Genomic DNA, 21,086 nt, shown 5'->3' with positions numbered 1-21,086 from the left:
AAGACGCGTCAATTGATTGATTGTATATTTTGGCCCACAGTGTGTTTTTATATGCCGGACGTAGAAACTGCTTTCGGGTACGGAGCGTACTGCGTACACAAATGTGGGCCGAAAAACTCAGTTTATAAGACGTTAGGCACATTTTGCGGGTGGGCAAAGCATCAATGAACCTTACATACATATCAAGTATAATATTATTTCGGTAGCTGCATACAAATTGCTACTAATTAGCGATAATAGTAAACAGTGCGCCAACAAAGCGTCAAAGCTTAACTCATACGTCATAACTTGATTAATGCTAGTCAGGTAGCTGTAAAATATAAAACCAGCTTAGAGCGTAGCATAGATTACATTATTTGTTTATGTTTTGTTGTTAACTGTTTTTTATTTTGCATTTAAAATTTGTTGTACTTAGTTTAGATAGTATAGTATACATTTATGAAAATTATTACAATAGGTACAAGTCTCTCTCCATCGTAGGGTTCGCTAGTTGTTGTTCCATATGAACAACGTTTATTTATGCGCTGGCTATATATGTATGTATATGCTATATGCGTTAGTTTATAACTGTAAAATGGCAGAACTCTTTCAATGCTTAAAGTTTTGTGGAATTTTGAGTTTTTAGACGACAGTGTTATTAGCTTGTATCCTGGCTGTCGTTAAGAGTTTCTGAAAGATGTTACAATGTTTAATTAAAAAAAAAGTTTAGAAATTTTAAGCAAGCAAAAGCAACATGCATAGCTCAAACCAGCGCCCATATATACAACAATATATATATATATATTTATTATTTACAAGCAATTCTCAAAGCACTTAAATCTAAACACAGCGCTGCAAATTCTACAGTCTTTAAATGATAACAAAAAAAATATACAACAAATTTCGAGCAAGCTTCAACAATTCACAGCGCTGCGCTTTTGTATAACTTAAAAAATATAGTAAATGATGTATTCGATAGATGTATGATAACAGATCACATGGATCGAAGGATCTTTGCTGCAAAATAGAAATGAGCATGTGTTAAATTAAATGTGTTAATAAATGGAATAGTTGTAATGCCGCTTAGTGGCATCAGCTACAGTAGCAAGAGATCTATTGTGTGCAATAAGCAAAGCAGTGTTTGGTGAGTGGGCTAATGGGCAGTGGGTGTTAGTCAAAGTTGAGCTACTGGGATGTATGCAAAGCGGATCAGAGCAGCAGGCAGTAATACTAGAAAGGCGTTGATCAAAGTCATTGCTGTATGATGGGTACAAACCAGTTGCATCGCTGATGTGGCCATTTCCATTGGCTAGATGTCCGTTGCTGTTGCCATTTGGCAGTGCAGTTGAGCTGATTAAAGGAGCGCTGGATTTTAAATCTACAAGCAAAAATAAAGTTATAAACAAGACTGGGAAACATAATTGATAAAACGCACCTTTTTCAGCGCCATTTGCAGTTGCAAATCCATTGGACTTCAAGCCATTGCTATGCTTTGCTGTAAGTATAAAGGATCGTTAAATAACGCACATTAATGTTTGGAATATACTTACTGCTCATGAGATAATCACCATTGCTTTGATGCTCCACATCGCCGTTTTGCACAGCTGCTGGGCTCTGCGGCTTTGGCTCCTCCTTGACGCATTTCATAAAGAAAAGCAGCGAGGAGCCCACTAGAGGCGGCAGTCCAGCCAGCACAAATGGCAAAGTATAGGAGCCTGTTTTGTCAAAGAGCATACCAGCTACTGGTGGACCCATAGTCAAAGGCAGTGAGCAGAGTCCAAGCAGAAATCCTATTGCTTGCGTTGCACCCGATGGGCCACAAATCTCATACGCAATCGGACCCAGCAGCGATATAAAGCAGCCATCAAACAGTCCCATAATCAGCGCAAAAGTAACCAGCACAGCATAGGAGCTGGTCAGCGGCAGCAGCAATGTAACCAAACCAATGCACACCAACGATAATTGCTGCAGATACATGCGATTGACTCCAGGCATGTCAGCAATGACTCCAAAGATAAGGCGACCAACTCCCGAAGTAATGCCTATGCACATCACAGGTAGATTAACATCCTGACCTGGAAATGAGGTCTCCACAAACTTCATCATATGCACATACGGCACAAAGTAACCAAAAAGCGCCAGCGGCACACACAAAGCCCAAATGACGTAACGCTTGCGTTTCCAGATATCCACATTGATAACGGAGCGCATGAGCACATTGAGGCGAGAGCGACCCTCCATGGACCTGGGCGTGGCCAAAGGCAGATGCAGTGGCTTGTAGACAAACGAACAGACAATTATAAATGCGGCCATTAAACTCATAATCTGTAAGAAAAATTAGTTTTTATTTAATAATAATTTAAAAGAAACTAAAAGTAACTGACATGGGCAGACTCTGTACATAAGCTAAGCATTGATTTAATATATAAGAGCTCTAATGTATTTAGAAAATTAAGATACATCAAATAAAATATATGAATCAATTATAAATCTTTTGTTTTTAATAAAGATGCACATGGCTTTACATTTTTGTACAGAGTCTAGCCAAAATAAAAACTTACACGCAGTGAAGCTTCCAGTCCATAGATGCGCAGCAGCTTATCCAATGCGGGTGGCAGTATAACAGTAAACACACTTGAGCCCGCCGTAACAAAGCCGCTCACCTTGCCCAGGTAACGCTTAAAGTAGTGCCCCAATATGGCCAAAGTGGGCGTGTAGGCCAGAGCGCCGCCCAAGCCAAACATAATGCCGTAGGTAAAGTACAGAGCAAAGATGCTCTCGGTGCAAAAGGACGAGAGCAAGAGGCCACCAGACGCCAACATGCCGCCAGCAAATGTGGTCAAACGCAGACCAATCTTGTCCGTCAGACAGCCGGCAACTGGCGACAGAAAGAATGTGGTGCCAATAGTCAATGAACCCACCAAAGCTGCAAATAGAAAAAAATATTAAGTAAAGCCATATGTGTTGCCAGGTGGGCTAAAAGTGCATTTAACAAAACGCGTTGCACGCAATTGTGGTTAATTGTGTAATGAATTGTGATCGCGTCGCTTGAATTGACGCACAAGTCGCTCTAATGTGATTGGGCAACAATTGGAATTGCTATGCAACAATAAACTCAATCAGCTTGCATTTATCGCTAATAATTGTCAAGACACCTGAAGTGACAGACAGTTCTGTGCTAAGTCTTTGTGCTTGCTACAGCTGCTGACCCAATTTTGATAAGTCCCTGATAATGATAATGCTAAGCGTTGCATGCATCCGGTAGCATCAGTTGCCATCAGTATAGACAGCTGTGAAAATTAGCACAATATGATTGTAAATGCGACAAATGCTTGAGATTAGCGAAAGCAACTTGAACAACGACCCCAGAACGAACAGAGAGCAGGCAGACAAAGAAAGTGTAGCCATGTTCAATTTTCTGTTTTATTAGTACGCCTAAAATTAGACTTGACCTACATAAAAGCGAAGGCGGCGCAGCCTATTGTAATCAATACTTGGACTCGGGGCACATTCACCCACATGCAGCGTGCAATTTTTATTTTGGCAGCCATGCAACATCAACAACAACAGCAACAATTTCAATGTCAATGCCACAGACAGAGACGGAAGCAGCTGTTGCCGGTGTCGGCGGCAGTCAAGAGAGAGCCCAGTCAATAGCATTGTGCATACGCCCCGCAGTACAGCCCCCCAAATATATGTACTGTACATTTTAGAACATGCGCTCAGTCGTAGAGAGAGCATGTACATTAATATAGACAAACAAATACATATACGAATTGCATATTAGGTAATAGGTACCTCAACAATTTTAGATTTTTTGTAAACTTGCCAACATCACAAAAATTACATCAAAATTTGGCATTTAAATAAACCTATTAGTAACATAAAGCTATGTCGTCATTATAAATTTGAGTTTCATTTGTTCATGCTATTATCAAAGCATAGCTTGCTCTTGAACTCTCAAATATCAAGTTCAATTTATGAATGAGTTTTTTGTATTCGTTATAAATAACTGACACTAAATAAATTGTTATCAGCTCTCTATTGAAATAAAATTCAGCATTTCGCTTTCGATTGATGCTATATAGTATAAGTCTTAAAGTGTGCAACAAATAAATACATTTCTTCTATTATTAGCGTATATGTTAGCTCAAGCTAAGGCTTTTATAACTTTTACCTTATTGAGCTTTATTGATTGATGTTAAAAAAATTTACAGTCAATCAACAGCATTATAATTGTCGCATAGCTACAGTGAACGCTCGCGAATGATAATTGGGGTTAAAGCAAAAGGTAAATGTTTTAAAATATCTGAGCAAGAAATTGATAAGTGAGATTGTGAACTGAATTTAATAAACGATTTTCATATGAACATAATTGTTAACATTTTTTTGACGAAGCAACTGACTAATTCTTTTTTGAAGATCCAACATTTAAATTGCCTGCGATTAGCTTTGGCTTAGATACAATGTACTTCCAATGAAAGTTGTTCGAAAAATGATATTCAAACTATAGTTTGACGCTCGCTTTACACAATTTGCATTTAGCGACTGTCCACTGTACATGTACTCAATTTGATTCCCTCTTTCTTTTCAGGCCTGTGGGTGGGTGTGAGCTCAATGCGATAAACTGCTAACGCTGGAGATTCGGTTTAAAATGCGCTTAATAAGGCGCAAACAGCTCGCAGCTTATCGGCTTTGGGATTCGGATTACGTCAAGTTTTAATCATATTGCGGAACAACAAATACGGCGTCAAACGTCAGCTGGCGTCGTCAGTTGTGGCCAAAGTTGGAAGGGATCGCTGTCAAGCGCTACACTTGGCCGGCTTCCGTTGGATGCGGACCAAGTAACTGGGTCAGTGGCATGCGCAAATGTTGTGTGCCCTTTATGTATTTTTGTTAGCCGTCTTTTGTTTTCGATGCTTTTAAGTGTGTTCAAAGCGTTGCAACGCGGCGTATGCGCAATGTGCAAGCAGCAAACAGAACAAAACACAGAACGCAGAGCGCAACACAAACCTTGACAAACAGTCTTAATCTTAATTGAACTCACAACGACGTCACCAGTTGGCATTCATGCGCAGCGACAGTTGGACGGACAGTTGGACAGACGGTATAGACAGCCATAGAGATTTGCAGGTTCTAGGCCTGAGACTAGCCGGCCCAGACCACTTCAGACTAAATCATTGATATGTATACAAGTCTATGTGTCTGTCTATGTGTGTGTATGTGTCTGTATTTGTTGCTTAGTTTAGCACGCAAAACTATTCAATGACAATTGTGCTCAAGCTCAATTTCAATTTCAACTCTCATCGACTCCCAGCTTGACTTGACATGTCGCGGGGGGCAACAGCGCAAAGGGCGCGGGGCGTGGCGGGCGTTGTGTTTGAATAACGTTTTGTGATCCAATAAACTTTTAGCAATTTAATTCACTTGACGTTCTCGTCTCGCATAACCGTAGTACATTCACATATGGCTACAACATTTTATTGAACCCAAAGGCAGCATAGGAATTTAGCTGGGGTCGCATGTCCAACAAGCCTCACCTCACTTTACCAGCAGTCAAAGCTAACGGTTCCTGATCCCTAAAAGCTGCATACACTTGCAATAAGTTGTATAAATTATTATAATGCTACTACTACTACTACTCGTAATACAATTCCCTAAATATTCGTTTGATGAATCAGCGCTTGAGAACTTGCGCATAAATCTTTTGTACAGTAGCAACAAATTTCAATTAGTTTAAACACTTAGAAATAAATTAAAGCGGGGTTGCACTAAAATGCACTAGGAAGCTTTGCTTGAGTAAAAAGTTGAATCAAAGCAGGCATTGCATAATTAATCTTAATCAAAATAATTTAATTTCTTAATATTTAAAGTAAATTTCATAAGTGCAACACTTTTCAAATTCAATTAGCGCAAGTTTTCATTCCAAGCTCCTCTCACATATAGTTAAACTAAAAGTTCAGCGCACTTATCACAGATGCTCTGAGTTATCATCATCAAAGTCAAGCTGCGTCGCAAATAATTGTTTTGTTGACGACATAAAACAATCAGAACTAAATGCTATAGTATAGGCACATATTGTTGTTATTCAATATGTGTGTCTAAGTCTATTTTTCCAAATAATCTCATCAGTTGTCTTGCTGGCATAATTACAAATCACAGTTATTTGTCACGTTTCGAGCATCAATTTGCCTCAAGGGATTGAGCACAATGTGCAAATTGCCACCCAACCCAAACCCAAACCCCAACCCTTTGCTTCTGTTTGTTGGAGCTTACCGGCTTTGCTGTTGGCCTCCGTATCGCCCTGTTCGGTTAGACGTTTGACGAGCAGCGTGTGTAGCACTCCATAAGTGTTGATTAAGCCAAAGATGACACCATTGCATAGAAAGGCGCTGACCATCACCAGCCAGGCGCGTGCTCCGCCATCCGGCGGCTCTTTGCCGTGTATATCGCGACAACAGGGTGCCTCAATATGCTTACAGCTGCCTCCATTCGATTGCAGCTTGCCATTGGCATGACCAACTGTTGTTGCTGCTGTTGCTTTCGTGTGTCCATTGCCGGTCATTGGGGCGTGTCTTCGAGCACGTTCCTCAGCGCTTACTATGTGATCATTTGGCTTTTTTACAGCCTCTAGCGGTTCGTTCTCAGCCATTGCCAAACAATGCGTGGAATTCTGTAATAAGTATAAACTATATCATTTACAAGCACGTGTAATTGCCGATGCAATCAAGGCATTATTTAAATAATTTGCAATTGCACGTTTCTCTTACGGCCCTTTACATTAGCGGAAGCATCTTTAGTGTGTGGGCTTCGATATGTAATAAGTAAATAGCTTAACTACCTTATCAACTTGGTTGCTTTCTTAATGCACTTATAATTGCTTTTACTTAAGTAATTTGCAAATAAAATTATCTACAAATATCGTAGCCTAGACTCCCTTCCTACAAAGTTCTGCGTCTTTGTCAGTGACAACAAACTAAAGTTTACGGCCAGACAACAAGCTTGAGATACAATTTAAATATTATGTTAAATTTACAAATATGGAAAGAAAAACACAGGAAATAATATACTGAAACTAGCCTTTCTTCTATATCGTATTATAAATTTGGCAAATAAAGAAGTGATAAGAAACAAAAAATAAAAAGGAAATCAATCATGAGAGAAAATCAAATATTTGCAGAACGAAATATCTGTTTAAATTTAATAATTTAAAAAATACTTAAGATTAGAATATCTTATCTTATTTTTAATATGTTATAAAATAAGTCTTAAGTAATTTTATCAATGAATAAAATTTTAAAAATGTTGAAATCGTTTAATTCTTAATTTGTATTTTTTGTAAAAAAAAAAAAAAGCTTATGCCATATTTGATGCTATTTCATAATAAAAAACATTAACTCATTGTCATTAACATTTATTAAATTGTGCATAGCAGAAGCTAAAAACAGCACGAACACTAAGCATGCAATTTTATGCACCCACACACACATACATACATATGTATGTATATAAACAAAAGAATAACTCATGTTAAATTCTGAATTATTTATGCGACATTAAAATAACAATTTTACACATTTCACTTTTATGCAGCGTGCAGCAAACAATTAACAGCCACGACAACACTTTTATTTAAGTGATAACTGCGTCGCCAGCACACTACAAAGTAGTAGTATACAAATTTGTTAATGTTTACAATTGCAGTTTATTTCAGAAGGTAGGCAAAGTCATTATCAATTCGCATGAAAACTTTGCGCACGTGTCTGCGCCGACCAAAAATCGAATGCCTGACATTGCGCAATAGACTATATAGTATATATTGATGGAGCACCTACATGTAAGCCCGGTGGCAGTTAATGTGGCGCTAGCCCTTTTTTGTAATAAAGATCCCGTTCTGGTGGACGCCGCCGCCTCTGTGTAGGCGCCTTGTGGAGTGCAAGACGCGGCAGAAACAAAACTGAGCGCGAGAGAGCGTCGGAGATTTGTTACAATTTTAGCCCGCACGACGAAAAGACGACCAAACGCTTGCGTTGCCGGCAACGGAATGAAAAATAATTGAATTATTTTCCAACAACGCGCGCTTGGCTTGCAAAAAAATAAAAATTTGTCACTTTTGCTCGCGAGCAGAGACCTAAGAGCGTGAGAATTGTTGTGTGTGTGTGTGCGCTCTACTCTGATGTAAACAAAACCCACAAACGGTTGCGTTTTTGCGGTAACGATGGCAACGGTAAACGACAACGCCGACGACCGTCGACGACAGCGACAGTAGCAGCAGCGCCTAAGCGCCGAAAGATGAGCAGCAAAACAAAAACGAAAAGCAAAACAGTTTAACTGATAAGAGCAAAGCTCTTTAAGCTGCGCTGCAAGCAGAGCACATGCATCAATCATATCACATGATCGCAACGAAGCTGAGATTCTTTTTTTTTGCACACAATTTTGCAGCAACCAAAAAATTCATACATCGTATATCGTAAGTTTAATTGATTTCAATTCGCAGAAATTAGAAACTGAAGACAAGTGAAAACGAACGTTGACATTTTTCTTTTTTTTTTGTACATAAAGTGGGCATATCCGTTGTGACCCCCAGCAGTTGAAGAGGCTGTGGCGCCGTCTTTTGAGCTCAAACGCAAACGGGCGTACAATGGCCACACTCAAGTGCTGCTCTGACACTTTACACTTTTGACACTTTAAAATGTTTATGCTCAAGTATAATATATATAATGTGTATATAAGCTGTGTATATAACTAAATGCTTACGTGTTAGTGGAAGATTCATTTTCAGTTAGTCTTGAGTAATACATATAGTAGTGAGAGTCACTTAAATAGCAGCAGCCGCATTTGCCGCCGCCTCTATGGACATGGCCGTGGGCAGCGTGAAAACAGGCTGATCCACAATTAGCCTGAAATTCTTGTCCGGCCAATCAAACTCCAGACGCTGTGTGGGCTCCACGTTGCCATCCAGCTGTGCATTACGAAAGGCTTCCATAAGTCGCGGCACCAGATCATCCGGTATTAACACCTGCAGCCAATAGCCCAATACGCCAAAGGGTTCATTGACACTAACCGCAGCTCCAGTTACACTTTCCGCCACCAGCGTCAACGCCAAATGCTGTGCCTTGAATGTAAAATGTCTGCCATGACGTATGCGATCCTGTCAAGAAATATTACATGTTAATTACATTTACTTTCATTTCAAACCACATTTACCTTTATGGCCAGCATTAAATATTTGGCTGCATAGGGTGCCAGCGTTATTTCAATGCCTTCCAGCGATATGCAGTCGGGTGCTTGAGGCTGATTGTCTAGCGGACAGGACTTGTGCAGCGAACTGCTGCTCATGGACATGGATTGCGGAAAACTGGGCTCCTCACGCTTCAGCTGTGATTCCAACAACTGTCTATTGTTATCGTCGCTGGCACAGCGTTCGTTTAACGTTTGAAAATCCACTTCCTCTTTAATCGTTTTGGTTTCTTTAAGCTCTCTAAATGTAAACTCGGCGTTGATGCCTGCCAAATCAGAGCCCTGCTTCTCCAAATCATCTTGCAGGTTAAGCAATGTTTCTGGGAACAACTCAAACACGCTCATGCCTCGATCCATATTGGTAACCAGCCAATCGCCGCCTGTTTGCACATCCTTGCCTAGCAAATTGAGCACACCGCGTCCATTCCAGCGTGAAGCCTGCTCTACTTCCTCCTCAGTTACGCCCACTATTTGGCAAAAGTCCACAGTGCCAAAGGGCGTATCTATAGAACCTAGTTGTGGATCCTGCGCCACCAGCAAACTTTGCATGCGTGAGTTAGCGCTGCCATCCAAGCTCTTGCGCCAGGGTATGTTGTCGCCAAAACAGAGTCCATTGCCAGTTTGGAAACAGTAGCGTGCAATAGACTGCAGCAGATTCGCAGGCCATGTGGGTGGCCTCAGCGGTTTGTCTGGACACTCACGTTGTTGTTGCAGCTCAGCCTCTGTTTTAGCCAAGCGAAAAGTCAACTCAAAGCCCATGCCCGATCTCGTAGAGTGCTCCTCCTCTTTGGGATGTACGCGCTGATCGCCATGCAAATCGCTCAAGCCAAAACTAACATAATGCCAATGTGCTGGTATACGCAAAGAATCATTCTCTTCCTGTCCCTCACCATTGTTGCTGTACATGGAAATGTAATCGAGCGGATCGACACCACCAAGCCAATACTTGAGCAGCGTTGTGACCTGCAGCGGATTGGGCTGATCCGGATACACCGACACCAGATGCTCTATCAAAGCCTTCAGTCCTGGCGGTGGCTCCAATTTCTTCTCAGGATTTACAGCTGTAGCCATTATATTACCAATAAACTCAAGTTCAACAAGTAAAACAGTTTTTCGATACGCGATTGCCACTGCAGGCCACCGATAACTTTTGGTATTTTGTGCGTTTTGGTATTTTTTGGTATTGCTGGCAAAGCAGGCCGCGGTCACACTACACACGACACCGCGATTAAATTAGGAAAAGTTTGCAAATTGTAATTTATAACTAAAATAAACGCACAAAGATGGAGCCTTATGATGTCGTGGTCAATCAGCCCGTGGTGATAGATAACGTAAGTGTTTATTTGACCATAGCAGACACATACTTAGTGGCTGCTTGAAAACACTGGTAGCTTTTTCATATTGGCAAGTGACATCACCAACTAACACTAAGCCAAGCTGACACCAATGAGCGTCGACAGCTTTTGTATAAAAGGGATGGTCATAAAATAAACCAAATGTTGTTAAAACAGCTCTGAGCGGATTACGGCAGCTAAATAAAATAGAGAGACATTGACTTTAACCCCTCCCACACTTTACTAGGCTGCCGACGCCACTGGCCTTTGTGCCAACTCTCTCAAGACAACATTTGCATTTGTTATGACTAATAACTGAACGCTTAATATAATTTATTAACACTGCCAAATTTAATTACAAACAATTTTGGACAAATGAACGAACGAAACATTAAACATGCAACAGAACAAAAATCTTAACGTTTGAATCTATTATCGGATTTGCTGGCACAATACGCTCCAATGCGTATGCTGCCATCCAAGTTTAGATGGCGACTATATTGTTCAGGATACACCACAGGCTTGCGTTCCACCACCCACTTAGTGGGTGCAACCAATGCCTCAGCATTGTAGTCCGGTTTCATGCCGCAGCTGCCTTGTTGATAGCGAAAGATGGGCGGGCGATGTAGCTTGTCGTACGGATCACGAAAGTAATCTCTATGATTTTGACAGTCCAAGTAAAAATTGTCCACCAGCTCCATGCTGCGATAGTTCACAAAAGAAAGTCCTATGTTCGGTGCGAAGCCCAGTATAGCCTTACGCTGCTGGCGTAAGCTCCTGGATGCATTTATCATGTCCACTTCTGGTATAGCTCTTGTGCCCATTGTTAGAAACTTTAAAAATTTGTAAAATATGGAAATCTATAAAATGATTTTATATGTTGTTGACTAGAATGTACACGCGTTACTAAAATTTCAAAATATGGTTTTGAATTTTTACAGGGCTCCGGTGTGATCAAAGCCGGCTTTGCTGGTGAGCACATTCCAAAGTGCAGGTTTCCCAATTAGTAAGTGGCAGATCTAAATGCTGTCTGGAATTATTGGTAATATTATCATCTTTTAGCATTGGCAGACCAAAGCATGTACGTGTCATGGCGGGCGCCTTGGAGGGCGACATATTTGTAGGCCCCAAGGCTGAGGAGCATCGTGGTCTGCTTAGCATAAGATATCCCATGGAGCACGGTATTGTAACGGACTGGAATGACATGGAGCGTATATGGAGCTACATATACAGTAAAGTAAGTGTGTGTGGCATAGCTAACAAAGCTACAGGACTAACTCTGCTTGATAGGAACAACTGGCGACGTTTACGGAGGATCATCCTGTGCTTTTAACAGAAGCACCCTTGAATCCACGTCGCAATCGTGAAAAGGCTGCTGAATTCTTTTTCGAAGGCATCAATGCACCAGCGCTCTTTGTCTCCATGCAGGCTGTGCTCAGTCTATATGCCACTGGCCGTGTTACGGGCGTCGTTCTTGACGCAGGCGATGGTGTGACGCATGCTGTGCCCATCTATGAGGGATTCGCCATGCCTCACAGTATTATGCGTGTGGACATTGCCGGGCGTGATGTGACACGTTACCTCAAAACACTTATACGCCGTGAGGGCTTCAATTTCCGGTCAACGGCAGAGTTTGAAATTGTGCGCTCGATCAAGGAGAAAGTATGCTACTTGGCTACAAATCCGCAGAAAGAGGAAACCGTGGAGACTGAAAAGTTTTCTTATAAACTGCCCGACGGCAAGACACTGGAAATTGGTCAGGCACGTTTTCGTGCACCGGAAGTGCTCTTTAGGCCCGATTTGTTGGGCGAAGAGTGCGAGGGCATACATGATGTGCTCATGTATTCTATTGAAAAGTCGGATATGGATCTCAGGAAAATGCTCTATCAGAATATTGTGCTCTCGGGTGGTTCAACGCTTTTCAAAGGTTTCGGCGATCGCTTGCTGGCCGAACTAAGAAAACACTCGGCCAAGGATCTGAAAATTAGGGTAACTAAGCAAATGTAGCCTTATTATATATACTTACGCTCTTTATGTTTAGATTGCTGCGCCACAGGAGCGTCTGTACTCCACCTGGATGGGCGGGTCTATATTGGCCTCACTGGACACATTCAAAAAGATGTGGGTCTCAAAACGAGAGTTCGAGGAGGAAGGCCAACGTGCCGTGCACAGAAAGACTTTTTAGTTTGTTTATTTGTTTATATAAACGCTACATGTAAAAGGCTTATTAAACTTTGTAACAAATCCATGTGTCAGCTAACAAGAGATTTAACTATCACAACAACAACTAAATTGTTAAAACAATTGCATATGTGGTAATGCATTAAAACTAGGCGCAAAGTATTTAAAAATATGCTATTTATTGAGATTGCTTTCGCAACATATAGAAAATAAATCAAAACTAAAAACAATTGCAATGTCTAATGTGTACTGATGATTCTCATAAAGATCGCTTGATAAAGCAGCACATAAAGGAAATCAAATAGACAGCAGCTTAGTCATGCACAATGCGAATAAGCTCAGCCCCAATCCAGAGAGCCCCAATCCACTCTCTCACACACATACGCACTCTTGACTCAGTTCAGTTGAGTTTCGTTTGTTTAACCGTTTGGTTGTGCGCCAAAGCGAACGTTTCTATGACAACAGCAATACAAGTTTATGCTTCAGCTATTGTTAGGAAGTTGGATTAACTACTATTAGTTAGTTTATGCAACATATACTTGCTTTTGTTTTAATTAACGTCAAGGCAGCAGCGTGTAAGCAATAAGTTGACAATGGCTTTAATTGAGATGCGAGCTAACGAAATACCGCGAATGAATGAAACTGAAGTAAGTAAAACAAAGTTTATCAACAAAACTTTTATTTTTTTATAAATTAAAACTAAATAAAATTTTAATTGCATGTGCACGATTGTATTTATCTTATTGAGCAGAGAACAAAAAGCTTTTCATTTATGCGCCTAAATTCGAGTAGATTGCTTTGTATCTATGTCATGCACAAACTGTACACACACACACACACATACAAACACATATGTATCTATTGCATGTATGGCTTAATGTATGTATATGATATACTGTTAACAAATTCAGTTCTTGCTGTTTAAATATGAGAAAATATAATTGTTAACGGCTGTTGTGTCGGCTTATTGATTTTATAATTTAAATTGCTAGCTGTTAAATGATGTCTTATAATAGCTGCAATTTGCATGGATTAAAAGGATTCTGAACAGCTGCATTTTAGCATTTTATGTTTAATTAATTTGTTTTTAAATTTTGCAAAATATCCTTGCTCTCATTATGCTCTTGTAGCACTATTAGTTAATTGTTTCTAAAACATTGTTTGCTTTGTTTATCAGCAAGTCAAGACAAATTGGCAAAAGATAACAAATATATAGACGCACCTAACTATAGTCTCGCTTAAGTTTTGATTTTACAGTCTCTTTTACACAGCGCACGAAGAACATTGCACTTAGTTAAGATGGTAATATTTTAGTAACAGCTTAGTACAAACATAAAACTCCAATTTTATTTACAGATGAAAGCCATGGATGCCAATCGCTATGCGACTAAGAAGACTATAGCCCAAGGCATGCTGGATATAGCTTTGTTAACCGCAAATGCCTCTCAGCTTAAGTACATACTGCAAGTGGGCGAACAGCATCAGTTCTATAAGCTTATGTTGATCCTAATCAGCTTATCTATTGTGCTACAGGTAAAGTTTTATTGAAATATTGATTTGGCTTTGGCGCGTTGTAACGGCTCGTTCCCCCCATAAACATAGATACTATCTGGCGTACTAAGTTTGTCACTCAGTTTATTGCGGGATTGCCGCATGCATCAGCCAGAGTTCCATCAATCAGCCAATATAATCAATCACATACGGACTGGTTTCGCGTTTTTTACAACTATGATTAATCTCTTTATATCGGCATTTGATAGTCGTCTGCCACCGCCACAGGGCGAGCTATTAAATGATGTTAATTAAAGCGTAGTTATTAGTTATATGCTTTTGTAGAGAAATTTCCATTGCTGGCCTAACAATTTCAATTTCAATTTTAACAGCTTATGGTTGGCATTCTATTTGTGGCTATTGGCAGTCTAAACATAAACAAACAACAAGATCAGACGGCGGCTATAATATTAAACGATGTTATATTGGTGGTTGTCTTTGTGATATCAGTGGTGAATGTTATAATATCTGGTTTTGGCATCGAATATTCATCACAACCACTAAGGCTCGTCGATCAGCATGCCAAGACACCATAGAAAAGAACTTTAAGCATGTTTATTATTAAGCTCACCTGTAGTTTATTGCCTTTTGGATGTATCTTGTTAAATAAACCACAGTATTTACACCACATGTAGTACAACTGTCTATTTATTTTCTTTCACACAGGTGACTGCGGGCATTTTACTTGTCATTCAATCTCTTGTTAGCTTTACTAAGTGGATGAACATTAATCATTTCGTGGATGCCATCATTTATTTATCTGTATTCTGTGACATTATGAAAATGAACTTTGGCTTTGATCCTGCAGTGCCATATATCAATAAAGATGTTGAGTTACTTAAAAGCTAAGCAAGCGACTTTCATTTGCTTAGATTTAAAATGGGCGCCAATGTAGTCTGCAACACTGTTTACAAACACTATATTGCAACGCACTGTCATCCATAGGTTGTTTTAAATAATAAAACTACTAGCAAATTTGCCGCGTTCTGGTTTTACCGAATAATTGTAAATAAAGTATATTAATTGGGTGAATATGTCTGGCTCCGACGATGATTGTGATATATTCAGTATGCGGACACAAAGGATCAAGTGTAAGTTACATTGTGCCAAAGGAAAACACAGAAGTGCTTAACATATTTTTTGTTGCAGCTGTTCCCAAGCCGCTAGTAAAGTTTGAGCAACTGGAGTCCAAGGAGAATGACTGCGAATATGATTTTATCAAGGCAAATCCGTCCAACGTCAAGCAGACAGCGCAGTCGAAGGCAAAAGCCAAGCCTAAGGCCCAGCACATGAATAAAAACAATGTAATTCAAGTTGAAGATGCACAGCTTGTAGAAACAACAACTACAAAGCCTGCTGAGTCTCCAGAGACTCCATCGCGTTGTTTGTCTCCAGTTTCGCGTTTAATACACGAAATGGAGTTAAAAAAACAAAATGAAGGGCCTGTTGCAAGACGCACACGTCGCTCGCTGGGTAAATGTCAGTCTTCTCCAGTAAAACCGGCAGAAGTAATTGCTTTGACAGAGTCACCTGAGGCACCACAGAGGCGTCGCGGTCGCAAAAAAGCACCACCAGTTGCAGCTACAGCTCCTACTGCAGTACCAGCACCCCTTACCTCTGCAACACGTCGTCAACAAATGGCTGAGATTGCAGCACGTGCGAATGTGTTGGATTCTATAGATCTCATATCAGCCGTGGTGCCACGCGTGGAGGGTTTTGTAAGTAGTCTTTGGTATAAGGCAATCCTCTACTAAACTTTGCACTTTGTAGGTTAACTTGGACTCGGATATGGAGGACTTCTCAGCCAACAGCGAACCACAGGCAACTGTAGCATCTGATGATTTTGAAAGTGAGAATCCAGTTATGGACATTAATTTGACTTGGTTCGTATTCTTTATATAAACATATATCGAGCGCATAATTGATACTAGTATATCTATTATAGGATGGGCGAAGTACAAACTTATCAATTGCGGAAACATCAAAAGTTCACACATTTGTTTAAGGAAGTTGCTGAACGCAACCAGGTGCCATTGGAGGATGTAGTTATCAATATGGATGAACATTTCCTAAAGGCTAATGAATCACCCGAGAGCTTAAAACTAAAGAGCTATCACATGCTGAGTGCGTTTAAATATTACTATAATAGCTTTCTATATTTTTATAAATTTATGTTTTGAAATGCAGGTGGCTACGCTATGAAGACTCATAAAAACAAGGCTCAGCCTGCTATTCCTACTATTACCAATCTTATGATAAAACCGAAGAGATTCCAGTTAAAAGTGCAAGGAGATAAATGGAAGCGCCCTTTGATAATAAAAATGAAACCCAGCGAAACATTTAAAATACTTTACATTAAGTGTTCTGAGGAAATTAATTGTGATGTTCATGATTTTAAGCTACTGTAAGTAAATTGCAGTATGAATAACAATGCTTAGTAACAATTTAACTTTACAGTTTTGATGGTGAGCTACTTGAGCTAGATGATACGCCTACAAATCAAGATATGGAAGGCAATGAAATGATTGATCTTCGTATGAAGTAGATACTTTTAATAAGCTTGGGTTATTGAAGTTCTAAACCTAAATAGATATTTGTTTTTTACATTTATTTGTGCGCTGTTTTAGTTATGTAAAAAAGAAAAATTAATGCTAACTTATTAAATAAATAAAATGTTCATATTTATATTATTTTACCACTGTATATGTATATTGCAATCTGTTTCCATTAACCTATAAACAGGAAACTTTAACTTGGCACCTTCAAATAAAAAATAAACTATTTAAATAGTGCGACACCAATATGCACATAAGCATAAAATGAGAGACACATAAATGTAGCCATAAATCACGAAACACGTGGATACGCAATGCAAATTGTGAAAAAAAAAAACAATAGCAACGATAAAAACGCATGCGAATGAACGCAAAAGCAACCCAAATGCGTTATCAGTCAGCGCAAAAATATGCCATCCGTCTCCATGTCTGGGTTAATTTGAAGGTCTAGGTAAGAGAGCAGTTGACTATATGCCTTATAAGATATATATAGACTTACATTCAGCTAGAATGCCAGCAGTAAGCAATGGCAAAGTTGTGTGAAGTAATAAGAATTGTTGTGCTTTGCGGCTTGTTAACCGCTGCAGTAGCATATCCTGTAGTAGAAGAGGAGGAGCAGGAGCTAGCCGAGCTAAGCGAGTCCATGTTTGGTTTACCAGACAGCGCCACTGGAGCTTTGTTGGCAGCGCAGAGTGCAGAAACTCTGCAGAATCCCGAGGAGCTGGGCAATTATTATGAAGGCGACATACTTATACCGCTGCAGCAAAATGAAACACGCAATGGCTTGCTGGCCATGAGCAAACGCTGGCCTGGAGCTGTTGTACCCTATGAGATCAAGGGCAAGTTCAGTGCGCAGGAGCTGCAAAACATTGAGCATGCCTTTAAGGAATATCACAGCAGAACTTGTGTGCGTTTCAAGCAGCGCAGCAATGAAAAGGATTATATATCCATAGTAAATGGCAAAACGGGTTGCTGGAGCAGCATGGGCCGTATCGGTGGACGTCAGGAGGTTAATTTGCAATCCCCCAACTGCCTGCGAACCTATGGCACGCCCATACATGAGCTTATGCATGCGCTGGGATTTATGCACGAACAGAATCGTCATGAGCGCGACAGGTTTGTCCAGGTGCTCAGCGAGAATGTAAAGCCGGAAATGTTGGTTAACTTTGACAAGAGCAGCGCACGCATACAAAGTGCATTTGGCATAGGCTATGACTACGCCAGCGTCATGCATTACTCTCCAACGAGCTTCTCTAAGAATGGTCAGCCCACATTGAAGGCTTTGATGAACAGCGCTGAGGCGCGTCAGATGGGACAAAGACGTGGCTTCTCCAACAGCGATGTGGCCAAGATCAATGCTATGTACAAGTGCAAAGTATAAATTATTCATATATTGTCCATTGAACTTCTTTTTTTCTGCGTGTCTTTATTCAAAAATATACAATTTGCATAACAAGTGTACTATGATGTGCTTGCTGTCGCCTCTGCTACTCAATGGTGTGGCAGATTCTTGTTGGTTTCGAAAAACACATTGTTTTTCATGGTCAATTCCTTGCAGAGCGTTGAGAAGCGCCTGATGGCATTGTAGGTACCGTTGCCGCTGGCCATATCTTTCAAGCACAGAATATATGAATTGAGTGTCTATCTAACTTATGGCTTGCTGCATGCAGTTGAGTTAAGAGTGGGGAGAGCATATGCTGGGTTAGGTATTGTTGATATTTTGTTATTGATGTGTGTACTCCCGCGCAGACGCTTTGGTTGTTAGTGTGGACGCGCTTTGCTCAACAACTTGGGCTTGGGCTTACCTGCACCAATGCTGCCAGCTTCGACACTCCCACTTATATCCAAATTCACACACAGCGACATGTTGCCTGTGGAGCCGTGGCAAGTGCGATTGTTGAGAAAGTCGCGTATGTGTTGCACTATCAAATCAATGGCAACTGTAAAGTAGAAAATAATTAAAAATTTCAGTATCTATATTGTTTACTGGCTATAGTCATTATAAATTATATTGTTAATGCAGCAACTTAACAAATGAAGCGCTTGAATATGTTGGGAATTAACTATATCAAAGATTACAGCTATAGATATATATCTTTGAATAGTTGCACTTACCTTAGCACAACTGCCGACAGCCTCGTTGCTCAATTGTTTTAGGACTACATTTTACCATATTAAAAATTAAATTTATTAAACTAGCAACAGTTTAAAATTGTGTTTTAAATAATTGGTTAATTAAGTTATACATAAAATTTGTTTGCTGTCTAAATATATAATTTGTTCTCTACTTAACAGTGTTAAAGCATAGTTGTTTTAAAAATTGAGTGTTATATATAATTATAACAACAACGGTTGCTGTTTTTTTTCTTATACTTTTGTTTAAACTTAATTTATCTATTGTTAGCTATTGTGAGGCTTAAATGTGAGATAGTTATTAATAGTATTTATGTTAAAGCCCATGTTAAACTTAAAATGGTGTTCAGCAAAAGGGAACAACAATATACATATGTATAAACAATAAACAACCTTATAATAAACTTTGCCAGCTTAGTTATAAATTAATTGGTTAATTTGTGACATGATTACAGCTGCATTTAGTCTGGTTTTTGTCGGCTAACTAGTAACTTATTAGTTTTGCAATTATTTTTAGTACATACAAGCTTAACTATGGGCGCGCACTTCATCAAACAATTTTGCGGGGGTTAGCAACACGTAACAAATTTGTGTGTATAATTGTTTGCCCTTTGTTTATATCATAGAATAGTTAGCTTTAGTGATCGCGCTTCATGCTGGAGGCCGCAGCTCTGACTGTGTTGTTGTGCTGCTGTGCGATGTTGGTGGCCGCTAGTATTTCTCCGATATGGTGTACAATGAGATCAATGGCAACTGCAAGAAATACATTGTAGCGAGAGAGCAAAACAGAAAAAGAAAAAAAGAACGACAACAAAACAAAAGGAGTATAACGAAGATAAAAGTTAACAACAAGCAGACTATTATCAAAAGTTCTTCAAATTATGGTTAAGTAGGTAACAGTTAACGAGTATATATAACATAAACAACTGTAGCTTACATATACATACATACGTATATACCTTTCAATGAAGAGTGATATGTACATATGTTATAAATAGTTTAACAAACACTACACGAGTGTGTCTGTGTGTATGTGAGAGAATGTGTTTAGAGAAAGAAAGTGTCAACGAAAGCAAAGCTTGTGTAAGGTGAGAGTATAAGAGTGTCTGTGGCTCTCCTACCTGTATTATCAGCACCACGTGGAATAATAACATCGGCAAACTTTTTGGTCTGCAAAAAAACAAACATATTAAAGATAAGAGTAAAGCGCTGCGGCAAAGACCGTTCTTACTGGTGAGCAAAATTCCTCAAAGGCTGGCTTAACAAATGTCATGTACTGCGTGAGCACAGCATCCAAATCTCTGCCGCGCTCATTTATATCCCTGGGGACTGTTAAGCAAAATGTCATGTAATGCAGTCAAAATAAACAGTGACAACAACTTACCACGACGCGCTAGGCGTGTATCCGAATCCGTATCCACAAATAGTTTCATATGAAACATGTCGCGTATTTTAGGAAAGTAAAATACCAAAATGCCCTCAAAGAGCACCACATCCGCTGGATATATAACCAGCATATTCTCAAAGTCACTAAATAAACAAACAATATAAGCACGCATTTATCTAATGTAAACAACATCCAACACTCACAGCGAATTGGTGCGATAATCGTAGCTAGGTATTTCTACCTTTTGACCTTTTAGTATTTGCTCTAAAGTTTTTTCCATAAAATCCCAAGCGAATGCATCTGGATGATCAAAATTGAATAGACCCTTCTGTGCTTTCAACTTTTCTGATGGCGTCAGTTCGCGATAGAAGCTGTCCTGACTTATGGACACCACCTGACGTTGCGTGTGATCCATTTCAGCCTGTCCCAACTGCTCCATGATTTTCTTGCATACTGTTGACTTGCCACTGGCAGTGCCACCGGCCACGCCTATTAGAAATGGTGACTTCACCTCATCCTTGCCTGTTGCTTCGAGTCCATTGGCTAAGTTTTCTTTGTTTATGCCTTCCATGTGGAACAAGTATATTAGTGCTGCTCCCAACTGATGCTGAACCAATACGTATCGAAATTAGCAACTGTCATCCACGCAGGGCGTGCGTGCCGTTGAAACAAGCACGAGGCAAATACCGAAACATTAAATGTGGCGCGCTTTTTAATATAAAATAT

At 39.8% G+C, this 21,086-nt stretch overlaps 7 protein-coding genes across 12 annotated transcripts; 4 read left to right on the top strand and 3 right to left on the bottom strand.

Annotated features, from left to right (window-relative positions):
• Window positions 1-376: 376 nt before the first annotated feature.
• Window positions 377-8,018, bottom strand: LOC108603518 (monocarboxylate transporter 10). Of its 2 annotated transcripts, none has more exons than XM_017992409.1 (7): window positions 7,815-8,018; window positions 6,256-6,652; window positions 2,541-2,905; window positions 1,530-2,304; window positions 1,415-1,474; window positions 1,256-1,357; window positions 377-669 (listed from the first exon to the last, which is right to left on the bottom strand). In XM_017992409.1, the coding sequence occupies exons 2-7, from the start codon at window positions 6,629-6,631 to the stop codon at window positions 638-640; spliced, it is 1,710 nt and encodes a 569-aa protein (XP_017847898.1). In that variant the 5' UTR covers window positions 6,632-6,652; window positions 7,815-8,018; the 3' UTR covers window positions 377-637. The 2 variants fall into 2 exon arrangements, with proteins under 2 accessions (XP_017847898.1, XP_017847899.1); XM_017992410.1 differs by lacking the exon at window positions 377-669 and adding an exon at window positions 836-996.
• A 513-nt stretch (window positions 8,019-8,531) lies between these two features.
• Window positions 8,532-10,352, bottom strand: LOC108603520 (suppressor of fused homolog). The gene is made up of 2 exons (XM_017992414.1): window positions 9,187-10,352; window positions 8,532-9,130 (listed from the first exon to the last, which is right to left on the bottom strand). The coding sequence occupies exons 1-2, from the start codon at window positions 10,288-10,290 to the stop codon at window positions 8,798-8,800; spliced, it is 1,437 nt and encodes a 478-aa protein (XP_017847903.1). The 5' UTR covers window positions 10,291-10,352; the 3' UTR covers window positions 8,532-8,797.
• A 59-nt stretch (window positions 10,353-10,411) lies between these two features.
• LOC108603521 (actin-related protein 1) lies at window positions 10,412-12,964 on the top strand. Its single transcript, XM_017992415.1, has 5 exons — window positions 10,412-10,550; window positions 11,495-11,559; window positions 11,616-11,790; window positions 11,844-12,542; window positions 12,595-12,964. The coding sequence occupies exons 1-5, from the start codon at window positions 10,503-10,505 to the stop codon at window positions 12,736-12,738; spliced, it is 1,131 nt and encodes a 376-aa protein (XP_017847904.1). The 5' UTR covers window positions 10,412-10,502; the 3' UTR covers window positions 12,739-12,964.
• A 185-nt stretch (window positions 12,965-13,149) lies between these two features.
• On the top strand, window positions 13,150-14,909 carry LOC108602332 (ninjurin-2). Of its 3 annotated transcripts, XM_017990421.1 has the most exons (5): window positions 13,150-13,381; window positions 13,992-14,036; window positions 14,091-14,267; window positions 14,337-14,543; window positions 14,618-14,704. In XM_017990421.1, the coding sequence occupies exons 1-4, from the start codon at window positions 13,328-13,330 to the stop codon at window positions 14,538-14,540; spliced, it is 480 nt and encodes a 159-aa protein (XP_017845910.1). In that variant the 5' UTR covers window positions 13,150-13,327; the 3' UTR covers window positions 14,541-14,543; window positions 14,618-14,704. The 3 variants fall into 3 exon arrangements, with proteins under 3 accessions (XP_017845910.1, XP_017845909.1, XP_017845911.1); XM_017990420.1 differs by lacking the exon at window positions 14,337-14,543 and having other exon boundaries at window positions 14,618-14,909; XM_017990422.1 differs by lacking the exons at window positions 13,992-14,036; window positions 14,337-14,543 and having other exon boundaries at window positions 14,618-14,909.
• A 358-nt stretch (window positions 14,910-15,267) lies between these two features.
• On the top strand, window positions 15,268-16,871 carry LOC108601409 (uncharacterized protein CG4449). Its single transcript, XM_017989307.1, has 6 exons — window positions 15,268-15,376; window positions 15,435-16,003; window positions 16,056-16,168; window positions 16,231-16,409; window positions 16,473-16,689; window positions 16,743-16,871. Exons 1-6 carry the CDS (start codon window positions 15,319-15,321, stop codon window positions 16,828-16,830), a joined length of 1,224 nt encoding a protein of 407 aa, XP_017844796.1. The 5' UTR covers window positions 15,268-15,318; the 3' UTR covers window positions 16,831-16,871.
• Window positions 16,872-17,356: 485 nt separating this feature from the next.
• LOC108604432 (zinc metalloproteinase nas-4) lies at window positions 17,357-18,240 on the top strand. The gene has a single exon (XM_017993905.1). The coding sequence runs from the start codon at window positions 17,367-17,369 to the stop codon at window positions 18,219-18,221; it is 855 nt and encodes a 284-aa protein (XP_017849394.1). The 5' UTR covers window positions 17,357-17,366; the 3' UTR covers window positions 18,222-18,240.
• A 1-nt stretch (window position 18,241) lies between these two features.
• Window positions 18,242-20,994, bottom strand: LOC108604431 (uridine-cytidine kinase). Of its 3 annotated transcripts, none has more exons than XM_017993903.2 (6): window positions 20,564-20,990; window positions 20,358-20,503; window positions 20,205-20,302; window positions 20,095-20,143; window positions 18,646-18,780; window positions 18,242-18,450 (listed from the first exon to the last, which is right to left on the bottom strand). In XM_017993903.2, exons 1-6 carry the CDS (start codon window positions 20,929-20,931, stop codon window positions 18,332-18,334), a joined length of 915 nt encoding a protein of 304 aa, XP_017849392.1. In that variant the 5' UTR covers window positions 20,932-20,990; the 3' UTR covers window positions 18,242-18,331. The 3 variants fall into 3 exon arrangements, 2 of the variants coding, with proteins under 2 accessions (XP_017849392.1, XP_017849393.1); XR_001915349.1 differs by lacking the exon at window positions 18,242-18,450 and adding an exon at window positions 19,498-19,726 and having other exon boundaries at window positions 18,708-18,780; window positions 20,564-20,994; XM_017993904.1 differs by lacking the exons at window positions 18,242-18,450; window positions 18,646-18,780 and adding an exon at window positions 19,165-19,726 and having other exon boundaries at window positions 20,564-20,994.
• Window positions 20,995-21,086: the final 92 nt, after the last annotated feature.

This window comes from Drosophila busckii, chromosome 3R (assembly GCF_011750605.1).
Source record: "Drosophila busckii strain San Diego stock center, stock number 13000-0081.31 chromosome 3R, ASM1175060v1, whole genome shotgun sequence".
Lineage (NCBI taxonomy): Eukaryota > Metazoa > Arthropoda > Insecta > Diptera > Drosophilidae > Drosophila > Drosophila busckii.
The sequence above is the reverse complement of the archived record's forward strand: the minus strand, read 5'-3'. Positions and strand labels throughout refer to the sequence as shown.